Source organism: Protomyctophum bolini (assembly GCF_963924005.1).
Source record: "Protomyctophum bolini genome assembly, chromosome: 8".
NCBI classification, from domain to species: domain Eukaryota; kingdom Metazoa; phylum Chordata; class Actinopteri; order Myctophiformes; family Myctophidae; genus Protomyctophum; species Protomyctophum bolini.
This window is the reverse complement of record NC_137869.1, coordinates 29,086,052-29,105,632: the sequence shown is the minus strand read 5'-3', so window position 1 is coordinate 29,105,632 and position 19,581 is coordinate 29,086,052. Positions and strand designations below refer to the sequence as shown.

Below are 19,581 nucleotides of genomic sequence, written 5' to 3'. Positions count from 1 at the left end.
TAATACAATGTGCTCATAGAGTGTGTACTGTAGGTATATACAGTATGTAGTACAATGTGCTGGTAGAGTGTGTACTGTAGGTATATAGAGTAGAGTGTGTACTGTACTGTAGTAGTACAATGTGCTGTATAGAGTGTGTACTGTAGTAGTAGTACAATGTGCTGGTAGAGTGTGTACTGTACTGTAGTAGTACAATGTGCTGGTAGAGTGTGTACTGTACTGTAGTAGTACAATGTGCTGGTAGAGTGTGTACTGTAGTAGTAGTACAATGTGCTGGTAGAGTGTGTACTGTACTGTAGTAGTACAATGTGCTGGTTTAGTGTGTACTGTAGTAGTAGTACAATGTGCTGGTAGAGTGTGTACTGTAGCAGTAGTACAATGTGCTGTATAGAGTGTGTACTGTAGTAGTAGTAGTACAATGTGCTGGTAGAGTGTGTACTGTAGTAGTAGTACAATGTGCTGGTAGAGTGTGTACTGTACTGTAGTAGTACAATGTGCTGGTAGAGTGTGTACTGTAGTAGTAGTACAATGTGCTGTATAGAGTGTGTACTGTAGTAGTAGTACAATGTGCTGTATAGAGTGTGTACTGTAGTAGTAGTACAATGTGCTGGTAGAGTGTGTACTGTAGTAGTAGTACAATGTGCTGGTAGAGTGTGTACTGTACTGTAGTAGTACAATGTGCTGGTAGAGTGTGTACTGTAGTAGTAGTACAATGTGCTGGTAGAGTGTGTACTGTACTGTAGTAGTACAATGTGCTGTATAGAGTGTGTACTGTAGTAGTAGTACAATGTGCTGGTAGAGTGTGTACTGTAGTAGTAGTACAATGTGCTGGTAGAGTGTGTACTGTACTGTAGTAGTACAATGTGCTGGTAGAGTGTGTACTGTAGTAGTAGTACAATGTGCTGGTAGAGTGTGTACTGTAGCAGTAGTACAATGTGCTGTATAGAGTGTGTACTGTAGTAGTAGTAGTACAATGTGCTGGTAGAGTGTGTACTGTAGTAGTAGTACAATGTGCTGTATAGAGTGTGTACTGTAGTAGTAGTACAATGTGCTGGTAGAGTGTGTACTGTAGTAGTAGTACAATGTGCTGGTAGAGTGTGTACTGTACTGTAGTAGTACAATGTGCTGGTAGAGTGTGTACTGTAGTAGTAGTACAATGTGCTGGTAGAGTGTGTACTGTACTGTAGTAGTACAATGTGCTGGTAGAGTGTGTACTGTAGTAGTAGTACAATGTGCTGGTAGAGTGTGTACTGTAGCAGTAGTACAATGTGCTGTATAGAGTGTGTACTGTAGTAGTAGTACAATGTGCTGTATAGAGTGTGTACTGTAGTAGTAGTACAATGTGCTGGTAGAGTGTGTACTGTACTGTAGTAGTACAATGTGCTGGTAGAGTGTGTACTGTAGTAGTAGTACAATGTGCTGGTAGAGTGTGTACTGTAGTAGTAGTACAATGTGCTGGTAGAGTGTTTACTGTAGTATAGTACAATGTGCTGTATAGAGTGTGTACTGTAGTAGTAGTACAATGTGCTGGTAGAGTGTTTACTGTAGTATAGTACAATGTGCTGGTAGAGTGTGTACTGTAGTAGTAGTACAATGTGCTGTATAGAGTGTGTACTGTAGTAGTAGTACAATGTGCTGGTAGAGTGTTTACTGTAGTATAGTACAATGTGCTGTATAGAGTGTGTACTGTAGTAGTAGTACAATGTGCTGTATAGAGTGTGTACTGTAGTAGTAGTACAATGTGCTGGTAGAGTGTGTACTGTACTGTAGTAGTACAATGTGCTGGTAGAGTGTGTACTGTAGTAGTAGTACAATGTGCTGGTAGAGTGTGTACTGTACTGTAGTAGTACAATGTGCTGGTAGAGTGTGTACTGTAGTAGTAGTACAATGTGCTGGTAGAGTGTGTACTGTAGCAGTAGTACAATGTGCTGGTAGAGTGTGTACTGTAGTAGTAGTACAATGTGCTGTATAGAGTGTGTACTGTAGTAGTAGTACAATGTGCTGGTAGAGTGTTTACTGTAGTATAGTACAATGTGCTGGTAGAGTGTGTACTGTAGTAGTAGTACAATGTGCTGGTAGAGTGTGTACTGTAGTAGTAGTACAATGTGCTGGTAGAGTGTTTACTGTAGTATAGTACAATGTGCTGTATAGAGTGTGTACTGTAGTAGTAGTACAATGTGCTGGTAGAGTGTGTACTGTACTGTAGTAGTACAATGTGCTGGTAGAGTGTGTACTGTAGTAGTAGTACAATGTGCTGGTAGAGTGTGTACTGTAGTAGTAGTACAATGTGCTGGTAGAGTGTGTACTGTACTGTAGTAGTACAATGTGCTGGTAGAGTGTGTACTGTAGTAGTAGTACAATGTGCTGGTAGAGTGTGTACTGTAGCAGTAGTACAATGTGCTGGTAGAGTGTGTACTGTAGTAGTAGTACAATGTGCTGTATAGAGTGTGTACTGTAGTAGTAGTACAATGTGCTGGTAGAGTGTGTACTGTAGTAGTAGTAGTACAATGTGCTGTATAGAGTGTGTACTGTAGTAGTAGTACAATGTGCTGGTAGAGTGTTTACTGTACTGTACTGTAGGTATATATGCCAGATGGAAAAGCAGTGCAGTGTGTCAGAGAATGGGAGGGTCAGGCTGTCATCTCAGCTGCTGGAACCTGTTGTTCCTGTGAGAGATTATCCAGCAGCCTGATACATTCTGTGGAACTATAGTGAAAAACAAAAATAAACGCTCTGGGAAGGGAGGAAAATAAAAGCCTGTGAAGGTTCACCAGAAACCTACAGGACGAATGAGCGATATTACCAACGCAATGAGATAACATTCCCTCGTTTAGCAGAGCTTCAAAACTCGTTAGCCACTTGCTAAACTGCTGCAAGTAAGGGGACAAAATACATGCAACGTGACAAAATTCATGCAAAAAGTGTTTTAACACTTTAGCTGGGGAATTTTTCATAATAAAGGCACCTAGAGTGCCCAGCAGATGGGGAGGCATAATCTTCCGTTACTACCTCGTTCTGTCATATCTAAAGTCTCTCTAGAAGCATTTATATTCCAAACAAGATGCTTGATTAAGTCAGAAATGAGGACAGAACATCAGCGTTATGATCAAAACCATGGACAGCGCCGTTGATTTAGAGAGAAGAGACAGTTTAGTCGGGCCGTAAACAAGGAAGTGAACGGCAGTGCGCATGCACGAATGTCTAGGTGCTGTATAAGTGCTGTATAAATCGTTACTAACACTAACACTTTTGGACAATGTTCAATTCAAGCATAAAGGTCAGAGATGAGACGGACCCAGATAAATGCTCTCCAAGGCTACCATAGTTAAAGAAAGAAAGATGTGACTGTTGAACAAACCGAACAGAGGAACTATTGATATACAGTAGCCTAAAGCTGTTCAATGAGATGAACTGTGAACTCATTAAAGCGTGGACAGCTTTCTGGATGTCACACAGTTGTAGCACTTTAAGCAACTTAATGGAACAAAAAGGTTTCTCAAGGCAGAGACTAAAAGCACTCATGAAAGAGATGAGACCCTGTGGAATCATCTGCAGCTCAGGGCGCTGGGTTAGTTATTCTGTTCTGTTGTTGCTGGGTCTCTGCTGTCTTAACGGTTGAAGACTTGGTTGATTGATTGATTGGTTGGTTGATTGATTGATTACTTTATTAGTCAGAAATGTAAACAGCTTATGGTACATGCAGTAAGACATTAAAGCTAAATGGATAGTTACACACATTGTGATCCTATGTATGCAATTCACCAAGATGGCATACAAAATGACAAATAATACAAATTGTCAACAAATGCAAACACTATACACTACGTACAAAAGAGATGGGAAAATTACATTTTGCTCTCCTTTTGGTCTCTTGTGTTTTTTCAGGCCACGTTTGAAAGAATCTGCAGTGTTACACATCTTTTAATGGCATCAGAGCAGTAGAATGAGAACTGTCCCATGTTTGTTCTAAATTGGGAGATCATGGTCGACAGTGATGCTTCCCATGTTGTTTTAGGCAAGCTCTGTCCTACAAACAAATAAATGTAGGCCTAGGTTTGTTATGGTGAGTTACTTTGAAATATTGACTCTGGATGGGCTGGTTGTTGTAGGCTATTTGTTTATGTGACCGACTGTGCATGTATGTGCTTGTATACATAATGCCCCGGGGCATGGTTTCTTCCACATTAAAAGCACTGCTACATATAATGGCCTGTCATTATGTTACTTATGGTTGATTCATTGCACGAGTGTTGCGATTATTTCTGTTTCATTACATGCCGGACTAATGGTTGTTATGTAACTATAAAAATAAATATTGATCAGACAAATATCCCAATAGCACAACACAATAAAACAATCAATCCATGCCTACATAACACTCAGTCAGTGGACAATCTAACAAAGATATTGACTTAACGACCTTCCATTACTTTATCCATTTCTACTGTTTTCTCTATTTCTTTAGCATAAAGTAAGAGCTGAAATTCATTTCCATCAAATACAGCTCACAGTACTGAGTTACACATGGACACGCACACGCAAACACACACACACACACACACACACACACGCACACACGCACACACGCACACACGCACACACGCACACACACGCACACGCACACACACACACACCGTAAAAGAGGACAGAGAGAGGCCATTAGAGTTCCTGTACTCAGCTTAAATTCTCCCTCTGTGGAACATATGCTGTATGCCTAATTCAGGAAGAAAAAAATCCATGGCCGTACAATGGTTTTTGCAGGTTGTGAACCAGCGGGTTTATCTGGGGAATCAATATTCCTTTGTAGGCTGTAGCTCCCTATCAGGCATGCAGCACTGTGTGGTATGGAAACACAAACACAATTGGACCAACCTTTCTGCCCCGTCTCTGTGTCAGTTTAATACCCCATAGCGATGTGTCATTGGAAATGTAGATGGCCGTGGCCTGAGACCGACTCCGGCGAGCAGAAATCAAACTCCTCTGCCAGTGGCACTAATGCTAATGACAATATTGTGGAAAACGGCGGAGGCACGGGGATGCCACTCTGCGCGTATTTGCATGGAGACCCTGCAAAGGAAAAGCCAATTATTTTCCCTCAATGCCCCTGTCAGGTAACCTGAAAGCGCTTGTCCTGCCGCGGAACGCACGCTGCTGGCATCTCATCCATTAGCCGCCGTGCCTTGCCACCGCTATCTATTAACTCCTTTTGTCATTTGCATAATTTTATCAACGTGACAAATGGGAGCCATCCATTCCCTTCCAAATAAGATGAATTGAGCCGTAGTTGCAAAAGAAAGCGGGCGAATGGGAAACTAAACAAAAGCAATGACAGAGAAACAAACACGAGGCCTAGAGAGTCACTCCGGCGGAATGGGGGGCTCCACTTCTTTGATGATGCCGTGACTGCCCCCCTATTAAGATGTGAACGAGGCTGGGCTTTGAGATGGAAGGGTCTGATCTACCTCAGTATTGCAGAATAAATACACTGACAGACCAGTCGAGTTTTTTTTGTCCACTAATCAGAAGCTTCTGAATGCGACTGCGGGGGACATAGGGCCGGTTCTAATAAGCTTGCTGCCCATTTGCTGGGGGCCTCGTGGCACCGTGCACAGTGTAATCCTTAGTGTTAATATAACTCAGAAGACTGTACAAATGGAACCAAATGGGCCCAGTCTTTGGAGTTTACAAATGTACCCTTAAGGGTCCAATTGGTTCAATTCCATTTGTACACACTTCGAAGTAAAGTATAACGCTTAGGACTTTACTGTGCACAAGCCGCTGGCCTGGATGGGTTAATAATGGGAGTGAAAGTGAATGCTATTGTAGCAACTGCAAGTACTAGCTAGTAGCTACACTCTCTCAAACGCATGGCTTGGATAATGCAGTTCTTAATGCCAGCCGTCAGATTGTCATGGATAACAACATAGCATTCACTGATGTTTCGTTCCAAATTACAACGCAGCAAATTGGAAACTCAAGCATGTAATTATGTTGGAATAGAGTGGTTAATACAAACTGGCTGTGATAAAATAGAAAAGTGGAAATAAAAAGCGGACGGTCTTGGCAGAGAGTGCTCGTCTCGACAGAATATTTTTTATTTTACTTTTCATATGTATAGTCTTTATTCTCCCGCTCTCTCTAACTTTCATCCCAACTCAAAAGCCATTTTGGTTCCTTTATTTATGCTCTATCCGGCAGATAGCAAATGTCTCCCGCAGACAAAGAGCCGAGTTGAACTCAACAGAGTCTTCATCATCGCAGTCACAACCTTTGCGTGCCTCCTCTCGAAATGAAAGGCAGAGGGAGAGGGGGGGGAGCACATAGAAACAAGGGAGCATAAAGCAGAGGGGTGGGAGATGAAAGCCAGCAAAGAAAGTTGCCCGGGCTCCAGCAGCATCCATTTAGTGTCAGGCATCTGCTTTTTTATTGCAACCTGATGGCATTATTCTCCCCAGGTACCAGCAGGCAATCACCTCTTTATCACATGGCAATTATCTGTGGTGCGCTGCTCTGTGACTCGCTGACTCTCGGCACTGTCACATGTGACCTCTCGCAGCCCAACTGGCCGCCGAAAACCAAAGGAGGAGACAGGACACAGAGGTGGGGGGAGAGGGGGGGGTCTAGGAGGTGAGGAATGGAAGAAAGAAGGCATAGTCACAATGCCAATTGGACAATGGGACAATAAGGCAAGTTCAAAGACTGAACACTGTAGCTCAAGTGCCTCATTTGTAACCTCCTGGCTCGGAGGCTATATTTCCACAGTAAGGTTTTAATAGGTTTTGTTTCATCTCTGATCCCACTTTGGTGTCTGTGCGCGACACACGTGTGCGTGTGTATGTGTGCGTGTGTGTGTGCGTGCGTTTGAAGCATGAAACTGAGTGTGTGTGGTTGGGGGGGGGGGGGGGGGGGCTGGGCACATGCAAATCATGTGTACAGTATAGCCTGTGTGTGTGTGCGTGTCCCCAGCTTAGCATTTAAACAAGATGGCCAAATGATGCAGTAATCTTTCACTGTAATTTCCTGAGCTGTGCTGTGCAGCGTTCCAAGAGAACGCTTTCAGCTCCGCTCTGAACCGAATCCTTCCAATAGGGGGAGATGTTTCCTAATGTGAGCCTTACAGTCATCATCTCCCCTCTCAACCCACACACGCGCACACACACACACACACACACACACACACACACACACACACACACACACACACACACACACACACACACACACGCTGCTGCTGTCAGTATTAGCATCCAACTAGAACCATTTTCTCTCCTCTCATTTATACAGCTCACATTCAGTCTAATGCATCTTTTAGGGAGGGGAGCCGGGGCACTACGCCTGAGGTGCCTTCAAATCTACAACCTGGCTCTGTCCTCTGACACGGCATGTAGTCTCTACCACCTAGAGACCTAGGAGAAGACTGGCTCTGTCCTCTGACACGGCATGTAGTCTCTACCACCTAGAGACCTAGGAGAAGACTGGCTCTGTCCTCTGACACGGCATGTAGTCTCTACCACCTAGAGACCTAGGAGAAGACTGGCTCTGTCCTCTGACACGGCATGTAGTCTCTACCACCTAGAGACCTAGGAGAAGACTGGCTCTGTCCTCTGACACGGCATGTAGTCTCTACCACCTAGAGACCTAGGAGAAGACTGGCTCTGTCCTCTGACACGGCATGTAGTCTCTACCACCTAGAGACCTAGGAGAAGACTGGCTCTGTCCTCTGACACGGCATGTAGTCTCTACCACCTAGAGACCTAGGAGAAGACTGGCTCTGTCCTCTGACAAGGCATGTAGTCTCTTACCACCTAGAGACCTAGGAGAAGACTGGCTCTGTCCTCTGACACGGCATGTAGTCTCTACCACCTAGAGACCTAGGAGAAGACTGGCTCTGTCCTCTGACACGGCATGTAGTCTCTACCACCTAGAGACCTAGGAGAAGACTGGCTCTGTCCTCTGACACGGCATGTAGTCTCTACCACCTAGAGACCTAGGAGAAGACTGGCTCTGTCCTCTGACAAGGCATGTAGTCTCTACCACCCAGAGACCTAGGAGAAGACTGGCTCTGTCCTCTGACAAGGCATGTAGTCTCTACCACCTAGAGACCTAGGAGAAGACTGGCTCTGTCCTCTGACAAGGCATGTAGTCTCTACCACCTAGAGACCTAGGAGAAGACTGGCTCTGTCCTCTGACACGGCATGTAGTCTCTACCACCTAGAGACCTGTAGGCAAAGCTAAAATGGCTGTCTCTTCTTCACGGAGAGGGAGAGATACATGAGGAGACTTCAGATGATGGAGAAGGAAAGTTACTCATATCACATCTCGTCGTAAACAAAGACCTGCGATAGGATTTATACGGTGGCTACACTGTCAAATCCAGTGGTGGCAAGTAGCTAAGTACATATACTTAAGTACAATTTTGAGGTATTTGTACTTTACTTTTATTTCTACTCCACTACATCTCGGATCTCGGAGCAGATCTACAAGCTCACAATGCGTTGCGAAGCAACACATTGTATCTCTATGTTGCATTATTGATACTTTTACATTTGACCACTTAAACCCCTGCAGCATCCGTATTGTGGGGAAAAGCTTTCGCAGGAAAATAGCAGATCTACAAGTGCACAACGCTCGTCGTGAGCTGAGCTCACAGATCAGCGATTCTCAACCATAATATGGTTGTTTTAGCGAGTGTTAATGGAACCTGTGAGATGACGTTACTCTGAGAGATGAATGAACGCTCAGCATTGCTGAGTGTGTGACTGCGTACACTTTGGGGAACAATTATCACTTGATTCTAAATACTGTTATGGAATCTCTGTCTCTCTCTCTCTCTCTCTCTCTCTGCCTCTCTCCTCGCTTGTGTTTGAAATCACCTTTTTGCAAATAGGATGTCTGCTGTCAGAGCACACCAGTGTCTGTGTCTATCTTGAAAACAGCACATTTCTCATTTTTTGGCGCATGTTGTCAGTGTTGTACTCTCCAATTTGTGTCCGCCCCCCACTAGCACCCCACACCACCCCACCCCTCCTTCCCTGGTTTGACTAAAATCCAATTTACTGGCTGTCAGCTCAACTCTATAATCCTATCCACAGCTGTAGTGGAGAAGGAGCTCTTTGAATTTACCATTTACTGTACTTTACTGTGGGTATGGCTATATATACCATTTCACTCCATGTCTGTATTCTATGCTATATGCCACTTCTCCTCGATCTCCTCTCTTCCTCCTCCCGGCCAATGCATATACTGTATATATATATGGAGAGTAGGCGGACACATAGTGTGTCTTTGGAGATAAAGTCCCTTTTCTGTCACTGCGGGTTTTCCCCCCGCGTCTTGGGGGAGTATGTGCAGTTTATCTTGCCGCCAAAAGAAACATTTAAAGTATTGCCTCATTTCAGCACATTCCCCCATGCAGCAGCTTTGCAGGGAGGATCAGGAGGGCTGTGTGGAGCGCTCATACATGCAGCCAAGGCACCATGCATGTACCACCAGACCACTGTGTGGAGCGCTCATACATGCAGCCAAGGCACCATGCACGTACCACCAGACCACTGTGTGGAGCGCTCATACATGCAGCCAAGGCACCATGCACGTACCACCAGACCACTGTGTGGAGCGCTCATACATGCAGCCAAGGCACCATGCATGTACCACCAGACCACTGTGTGGAGCGCTCATACATGCAGCCAAGGCACCGTGCATGTACCACCAGACCACTGTGTGGAGCGCTCATACATGCAGCCAAGGCACCATGCATGTACCACCAGACCACTGTGTGGAGCGCTCATACATGCAGCCAAGGCACCATGCATGTACCACCAGACCACTGTGTGGAGCGCTCATACATGCAGCCAAGGCACCATGCATGTACCACCAGACCACTGTGTGGAGCGCTCATACATGCAGCCAAGGCACCATGCACATACCACCAGACCACTGTGTGTGGAGCGCTCATACATGCAGCCAAGGCACCATGCACGTACCACCAGACCACTGTGTGGAGCGCTCATACATGCAGCCAAGGCACCATGCACGTACCACCAGACCACTGTGTGGAGCGCTCATACATGCAGCCAAGGCACCATGCACGTACCACCAGACCACTGTGTGTGGAGCGCTCATACATGCAGCCAAGGCACCATGTACGTACCACCAGACCACTGTGTGGAGCGCTCATACATGCAGCCAAGGCACCATGCATGTACCACCAGACCACTGTGTGGAGCGCTCATACATGCAGCCAAGGCACCATGCATGTACCACCAGACCACTGTGTGGAGCGCTCATACATGCAGCCAAGGCACCATGTACGTACCACCAGACCACTGTGTGGAGCGCTCATACATGCAGCCAAGGCACCATGCACGTACCACCAGACCACTGTGTGGAGCGCTCATACATGCAGCCAAGGCACCATGCACGTACCACCAGACCACTGTGTGGAGCGCTCATACATGCAGCCAAGGCACCATGCACGTACCACCAGACCACTGTGTGGAGCGCTCATACATGCAGCCAAGGCACCATGCACGTACCACCAGACCACTGTGTGGAGCGCTCATACATGCAGCCAAGGCACCATGCATGTACCACCAGACCACTGTGTGGAGCGCTCATACATGCAGCCAAGGCACCATGCATGTACCACCAGACCACTGTGTGGAGCGCTCATACATGCAGCCAAGGCACCATGCACGTACCACCAGACCACTGTGTGGAGCGCTCATACATGCAGCCAAGGCACCATGCACGTACCACCAGACCACTGTGTGGAGCGCTCATACATGCAGCCAAGGCACCATGCACGTACCACCAGACCACTGTGTGGAGCGCTCATACATGCAGCCAAGGCACCATGCACGTACCACCAGACCACTGTGTGGAGCGCTCATACATGCAGCCAAGGCACCATGCACGTACCACCAGACCACTGTGTGGAGCGCTCATACATGCACCCAATATATCGTCGCTGTCGGACAGAAACCTTACGGAATCTCCATACGTTGCAGGGAGTTTCGTAAATGAAGGCCCTACTCGATCATACTACACCATCACACACAACGTTTCAAGCTTGTAGAGCTGCTACTTTTGCCGGTTTTGAATTTGAATCCTGAAAAGTCACAGTTTTGGACATAAAAATGATGAGGTTTCCACCCGACAGAAACGACATGCAAAGCTGGACCCCACGGTACAGATAACGAACGACCTCCACCCCCCCCTCCCCACACACACACACACACTCACATACACACCCATCCGTATTATTGCATATCATTTGGAGGCCCGTCTTCAGATTCATTAGATAACGCTTCGGCGGCGATATTAAAACAAGAAAGAGAAACCCTGTGCTGATAATCCATTACTGTCTTGGCGTGCGCTTATTACTTTATCATAAGTTGGGGTTGAGTTTATCTGCAAGGTTGCCTTTGCCTCAGAGTTTCTCTCCACAGTACTTTTCTTTATTCTAGCTGAATTCATTATGGGGCTGTGCATGCGCGTCGTGTGATTCATAGTACTAATACAAGGAGAATTTCACCTTCACCGCCATCACTCACGCGGGTATAATCTTTGTGTCGGAGAAACCACATTACCTGCAAATTCTGCCTTAGATTTAACGGTAATTGAATCTCTCTAATGGTAAAGCATCTATTGTGCCCTTGTTATAGGTGCCTCTCTTTTCACTCACAGCTCCGGTTTTTGTGGCAACATCCCTGGCCATTGTCATGTACTTAGACATGCATACGTGTGTGTGTGTGTGTGTGTGTGTGTGCGCGCGTGTGCGTGCATGTGCGTGTGCGTGTGAGAGCACGAGCGATGGAGTGAGTGGGTGTGTTGAGAAAGAGAGGGGGAGCAGCAGTGAGAGACAGCTTTTGCTATACACAGTGTGTGTCTGTGTGCTAGACGTGAGTTTGTCCACATGAGCACGCAGGCAGCCACGCACGCAGCCTCACATGCACGCACACACACACACACACACACACACACACACACACACACGCACACGCACATGCACACGCACACACACGTGCGTCCGACTGTATGAGTCGACACAGGCCTCTGCCATAGTAAATAAGAGTCATGGCCGACCTGCGCACGGCACAATGGTCTCCCTGCAGACCAACCGCTGCCTCCACTACCGCCCCTTAAACATTTGCATTTCTCCACATTTCCTGGGGACGGGGCTGCATTTCATGAATGGTAATGAAGGCGGAGAGTTTTACTGGAGAGAGCACCAAGAGATGGCCTTGCAATTACTCCAGGATGGTCAATTTGCACATTTCACACTGGGGCCTGTGGCTGTGATATGAAAATGAAGGAAATGGATAAACCCCCCGAGAGACCCCCGGCCAGCGTCCCACAATTAATCCTGGCATTTAGAGAGAGAGAGAGAGAGAGAGAGGGAGAGAGAGAGAGAATATATACCTTTTTACATTCAAATACGGAAAAATAAATAAATAAATGAATTGTCCATTCCTTCTTCTGTAAATAAAGTGTTTTTTTGTGTATGTGTGTATTTATGCAGCGCCCTGTGGCAGAAGCCCAGGGGGTTTTAGCTTGGTGGTGGTGGACTGAAACCTTAAATTCATTTCAGCTCCTTTTTCAAGCAGTTTACACACGGGCGTGAGTGAGTGCGTGCGTCCCTGCGTGCGTGCGTTAGTTGCCTATGGAATATTCTGAGTCATGTGTGGCTCTGAGGCCCAGAGGGAGAGACAGAGGAGAGAGGGGGAGGGGGGGGGGCCTGCGTGGGCTGAGTGAACTCATCAAAGAGCCAGGGGTCTGCAGTGTGTGGATGGTGCCATGCCCTGTGGGGGAGGGGGGAGGGTAAAGAGGGTAGAGTTGGTGAGAGGGTTACAGAGTTGAACTCACAGCATGTGTGTGCGTGCCTACGTGCAGAGGTTAGTGAGAGGCTAGGCACGGTGGCGTGGCAGTGCACGTTTTTGGAGCGAGGGAACGAGAGAGAGAGAGGGGGGGGAGCGAGAGAGCAATAGTCCCTAAAGAAAGCTGTGCAACGGTATCAAAAAAAGGTCAAGGCTCTATATTATATAATAATCGTGCTGTGTTTTTTTCCACCCTAAAACATTATCATCAGGTATTATTATTATATATAAGGAGGAAGATTTTTTCAAAAAAGTCTACAGTCTAAAGTCTATTTGTTAAAATGTCATTTTTATGTGGACACATCTTAGACTGAGTAAATATGAATAGATATGGCACCCGAGTTCTCCTCCCATCCACTTGCATTAAGTTGCTCTAAAGCGCATGAGGCGTTTCCGGGTAGGAACAGAGTGCATCCTGGGATGGATTTGCCCCAAACACATGAACGCGCTGCCGTTGACTATCGCGTTGCACAGTGCACACGTTCACGTGCGTTCACATATGAAACAGCGTTCACGTGTCATCGTGCACAATGATAGTCAACGGACCAGCGCGTTCATGTGTTTGGACCCACGCTGCAATACCAAATTCGGCTACTATGTCCATTTGGCCTCAGGGTTTCCTCTGGGTGCCGTCTCTATTCATATATACTCTAAGGGACACATCCACCAGTTCATTAAAGGTATAGGGCAACGGAAATGGTGGACATTTTATTTTGAAGTTTTAGCTTGAAACGCTGGCTCTGAAGTTTCTGAACCAATCAGAGAGTCGCATCCCTCCAGGCTATGGGTCAGCTAAGTCTGTGACTTCCTGCACGTGAATATCATTTGTAAACAAAGTGACAAGAGGGGAAAAGCATGGGGAAAAACCAGTGGGTATTCCCAAGTTGCATCGTTCCCAAGTAGGCCGGTGGCTGATGGGCACGTACATGTCTAGTATTATATAATCAACAGCAGTGGTATTACGTAGCTGTTTGCAAAGTCATTTTAATACCTACAGTACAGCAATATGGCATTCACTCTGCTCAGTAGGGTTGGCTGTTACACTATAGAATCCAACTAAGAAAGTAAATGGTAAATGGTGCATTTATATAGCGCCTTTATCCAAGGAGCTTTACATTCACACACACATTCATGCAAGGCACCAACCAGCACATCAGGAGCAATGGACACTCTGGGGGAGCCCGGGTTCGAACAGGAAACCTTGTGGTTTCCATCCAGCCACTGTACCCCAGAGCCACCGCCGAGTAGGCTAATTAATACCGTTTGTCTACTCTCGCTCCAAGACGTCACATTAAAGCGACCTCCTCCGAGAGTCTTTGCGTTGCTGACTAAGGTAGAAGAGTACAAGGATGCCGAGGTAGAGGATGACAAAATGCAGGTTCCTTGCAGACTATAAGGGCCTTGCATTCCAATTAACGATAACTACAACCGTATAATACGTTGTTGGCAGATCATGGAAGAATCCACACCACTGCTTTAACAGGGATCACTTTCAGAGCAATTGATTAACAGTCAATCAAAATCCATCCCATTTCAATAAATCACTCATGTTCAACATGTTGACAGAATGTTAGTGTTCATTAGAGTGGTTCATTATGATTATATACGTTTGTGTTTAAAAGAAAATAACCATCCTTTCCTATCGGCGAGGCAGTTTGTAAAATGCCGATGGCTGAGGGGACAAAACTCCTAACCCATTTAGACCTGAGGCCAATTCTAAAAACACCTTCTAAAGCCTAACCTAAGGTTTCTGAAAACATTACAATTTTGTATTCAGAAATTAAACAAAATAATGATGTTGCTAGCAACGACTAATGAGACACAGAGGTAGCATGCGGACTGAAAGGTATAACAACGTATAGCGGACCTTTTCCCACGCTAAGGGTCTGTATCTTTGTCCAGATGGTATGATATTGTCCAAGATATGTGAAACTGTCAACCTGTTCTCTTGTTTTATCCACATTCAGTCAGTGCACCACTGTGTAAAATGAGAAATGGTGTTCCGATAATCCGTAATAGAGTTATGTCATGTCATGGAGCAGTCCGAGAAGGCCAGTGAAACTGATTAAACTGGCACACTAAGGGTGCACCCTAACCTGTGCTTTGTTTAAACGATGATTGAGCATATAATGCCAACAGCACTGGCGTTTCTGTGAGTTTGAGTTGAGTGTTTAGAAACACTTGAAAGGGGTTCAAGTGGTTAGATGCAGGAGTGTTTTATGTCCACATCATACTGCATTTGGCATGTAACCACGTGTACGCAGCCAGTGCTCAAGTACTACAGTACATGGCTGGATGTGTAGGCGTGTGCATATAGCATAAACTACTGTGTGTGTATACGTATTAAATCCATATCTCTACACAAAAGTAGCAGAGCTACAAGCTCAAAACACGTCGCTTCGCGCCGGGTGGAATTGTGTTCGTATAGATGCTCGACAAGTTATAATAAACGCAGTTTATAATATTCAATGAGCTTACTGTATGTCACAAGAAATTGTAAACGTTTTCATAGAACTTGCAATGTACATGCTTCATAGACAGTGCTACTCAAAAGACTGCTACTCAATAATCCAATTTAACAGCACAGTTTAACTGGTCCACGAGTGTACAAACATAATGGTCTCAGAGTTACTGTAAATAATCATTGAATATCTTACTGTGGCCGTGCTGTAGTGCTGCACTGTGTGTGTGTGTGTGTGCGTGTGCGTGTGCGTGTGCGTGTGCGTGTGCGTGTGCGTGTGCGTGTGCGTGTGTGTGTGTGTGCGTGTGCGTGCGTGCGTGTATCCTGCTGTACTGTACGTACAGTGTTCAAATTGCTGGGGGAGATGGGGGATGGTCATTCATTTTTAATTGCCAGTGGGATATGATTTTATCTCTGCTTCTGGTCCGACTGAATTAAATACATGTATACAATATCATAATTTAACAGTTTAATTAAAAATAATCTTAACCTGGCATCCATTTTGGGGAGAATTGTTACATTTGTAATAATAATAAAATAGAAAAAAAAATCTAAACATTGCCGAAATACCATCACACATGTACAATCTCACAATGAGCTTGTAGTTAAGAAAACTACCCCCTCTTTTCATTTACCACTTCCACCAGCATCAATAGTATTTTGAAGAAAGCCATTGACGGAAACAGCCGATTGACAAGCTCACAGCGCGCCGCGTTAGTATCGTGCAGAAACATAAGAGTCGCCAGTATAGAGCTCTGAGGCGCTCAACTATGCATATGGAACATGTAGTCCCCATCACTCACTGTGTGTGCGTATAGGCTAGGGTAGGGGTTAGCATGTAGTCCCCATCACTCACCGATTGTGCGTAGGAGCTGTAGGTTAGGGTTGGGGTTAGCATGTAGTCCCCATCACTCACCGCGTGTGCGTAGGAGCTGTAGGTGCTGAAGGGCAGGGCGATGGCGGGGTTGAAGATGCCAAACTGCCCCACCATCTGCTGCATGCGTCTGATAGTGCGCTCCTTGTCTGTGTCGGCAAACTTGACTACCAGACTGGACGACGCCCCCTAGAGAGAGAGAGAGAATCAGAGCAGTTAATTTGGACAGCACATTTTTATTTAGTTTTAGTCATGTTTTAGTCATCAAAAAAGTTTTAAGTTGGGACTAGTTTTAGTCTACTACATATAAAGTTTGGTGGGACTTAATGTTGTCATAATGCTTGATGTGACACTTAAGACTTAACCCATTCACTATACTTCAAAAGAGTGAGTAACGCCCACGGACACAATACCAGAGGGAGCATTCTACTATGCATTCATTCTACTATTGTGCCACCAAGATGTTAAATGCTGAGTGGTAACACCATATCACACGACAAAATACAAGTACATATGTACACGGTCAAGTAAAAATAGCAATACCACATGCAGAAATACTCTGTGAGAAGCAAAGGTCCTGTATTCAGAATTGTACTGTAAAACCACAAAAGTATTAAAAGATATACCTAGTAGGAATACTCATTATAAAGAATGTCCCAGTTCACAATCAGTTTTGTGAAAATGTCAACTTCTGGTGACCAATTGGAAAGGAGAGGGAAATAAATAAATATATATCTCCATTGAAATTCAATTCATTTGATTACTGTGCCAGTTTCAAATCAAATATAAACGGCTATAAATCCTTTCATATCGAAACGAGGTCTTTGCCATGACCTTCTTTTATTCGCAGCCAATAACCATCTGCTGCTTTCTCTTCTAAACAGAGAGCTCTCACCTCCCCTAACCTCAAACGCAGACACTGGACAGTCTGTTTTCACCTAACCTCAAACACAGGCCTACTGCAGTCCCTGTGCTGTGGACACTGGACAGTCTGTTTTCACCTCAGTGATGTAAATAGGTTTTCAATGTAATGGGTCCCGGGACCCAGGGGTGGTCGCTTAGATGGGTTCCAGGGACATTATGAGTCCTACTTCAAGTTCAACTACGTTAGAGTACAGTACTGAGTACAGTACTGGGTCCTGGGATGCAGTAGTGACTGTCTAAGGATGTAGTATGCAGGGTATTTGCATCACTATCACACGCACGCACGCATGCAAATTATTAATTCAAAACATACAATAAATCACTTCAGCCCTTCGTGATTCGTTGTGAGCTTGTAGATCTGATATTTTTAGACATTTTAAAACTTGCGAAATGGGACATTCTGCATAATAATCAGTACTTTTACTTTTGGTACTTCACGTATATTATGAGGCCAATTTTGTTTTCTACATTTACTAAAATAAATTCAGATTTATTTCTACATTGTAAGTATTGGAAAAATGGAGTATACTTCTTCCATCGCTGGACCCAACTCAACATATTTACAAAACACCAGGCTTCTCAACTCCAAAAGCAAGTAGACGTAACGCATGCAGCGTTCATTAGCAACAGGATCTGATGTCAACATCAATGCTTAGCAAGCTCCTCGCATCCAGTGTCAGGCCTTGGAGTTTCATGGCACTAGAAACTACACGATTGCACATTTGTCTTATTGGCAATTCTCTGTCTTACATATTTGTTCTTTGCAGACAGCATACATAAACATGAAACCAACAGAGGTGTGCGAGATATATAAAAAAAAATGAGTTATGTTTATGTCAAGGTGTTCTCCTGGCAGATGCAGCTAGAATGCTTCATTCCCTTCAATTAATGTACATAGAACATCTATCTAAATGCACCATGTACGTCTGTCTGTACGTATACGTGTGTACGGCTGAAATGCAGGTAACTTGAGAACCGTTCGCCCCACCGACTACAAATTTGACACACAGGGAGTGCATAGTGCACGGCGCATACACATCAAACGGCGACATACGCATCGAAGCACTGGACGAAAACCATTACTTGCGCGCTCTGCTTGCGCAAGTAATAACAGGGTAGGGTGTGCATTTCCAACTTGAATAGTTCCAACTAGGCCAGTGCCCAATGGGCACTGCTCTAGTACATGCAAAGTTACCCAGGGCTGTAGTGATGCTGTCTACATACGTAGCCTGAGCTAACATGTTAGGTTTCTGGTTTAGAGGGGCGGGTCGCGGCTGAGATTTGCGCACACCCTGATTGGTTCACCGATCTATCCGTCAGCCCTGGTCCCTCCTCTCCCCCCTAGTGCAGCACTACGTCACATAATTTGGAGCGACGCCCACCCGGAAGGGTTGACACCCACTTCTAGACCAGAGCGGCCAATGCGTTTCCCCAGGTTTTCATTTCAGGAAAATGAAAGCCTGGGTACCGAGGCTATGACATACGGTACACTGCACATTTTATCCCCACTCATATAAATAGTATAAAAGGTAACCTTGGTGCTCCCACTCTCAGTCATAAGGTCAAATGATCTGCAACGTATAATTATGTGAAATGGGCGTTAAGATTGACAGGGTGCCATGCAGTAAGTGTCTGCTGACCTTAGTGAAGGTGTTCTTAAAAGAAAATGTTGCACTTTTCAGCCTCTTACTTTCACTCTTTCTCTCTCTCTCTCTCTCTCTCTCTCTCTCTCTCTCTCTCTCTCTCTCTCTCTCTCTCTCTCTCTCTCTCTCCATCTCAGTCTCTCCCTCTCTGGGGTGTTCTGTCCTCTTCGCGTCTCGTTTCTCATCCAGCACTATTCCCTTGGTCTTGCCGTCGGGATAATGAAACCATGCAGGTGTGCATCTGCCACACACCCTTCATTAAGAATCTTTAAATGATTCGGCGTTACACTTGACCTTTCAGCGAGCTCCACCTCCCCTCCCCCTCCCCGAAAACTGGCCAATCGATCCACATGAAAGGCCGAAATATTACTCTGATCTGACAGTGTAGAAAGGTTGTGTGTGTCAGCCGTGATAAGAGGCGCACCCCCTGAAATTGATGTGAGGTTGTCAATAATGGAGCTGCATGGATTGGATCGGGGGCTGCGGGTTGGGGTCTTTAGAAGGGTTAAAGGGGTTGGGGCTTGTTTGGGATCTTCTGGGTTCAATCTGTGGAGGGTTTGGGTTAGAGCTGGGATCCAGCCCGTGTCCGACCCGAAACCAGCCCGACCTTAATTATTAATACATGCGTCCGACCCGGGCCCGACACCGACGCTCCCCCCCCCCCCCCCTGTACATTATTGTCATAATGTACAGCTTGCCTTGCTTGACTGTTGCGACATTGTACCACACTGTGTCTTGTAAATTACCATGAAAGGGGACCATCTATAGCCTACTAGTACTGTAGCTACTACTACGCTGATA

At 45.5% G+C, this 19,581-nt stretch overlaps 1 protein-coding gene across 1 annotated transcript in view; it reads right to left on the bottom strand.

Annotated features, from left to right (window-relative positions):
• The window catches only part of celf5a (cugbp, Elav-like family member 5a), a gene marked incomplete at its 5' end in the record, with an annotated part of 313,555 nt that overhangs the window by 25,325 nt on the left and 268,649 nt on the right, over positions 1–19,581 (bottom strand). Inside the window, one exon of the mRNA XM_080770760.1 lies at positions 16,256–16,402. Coding sequence (XP_080626886.1) covers positions 16,256–16,402 — 147 coding nt within the window. The remainder of the gene's footprint in view (positions 1–16,255; positions 16,403–19,581) is intronic.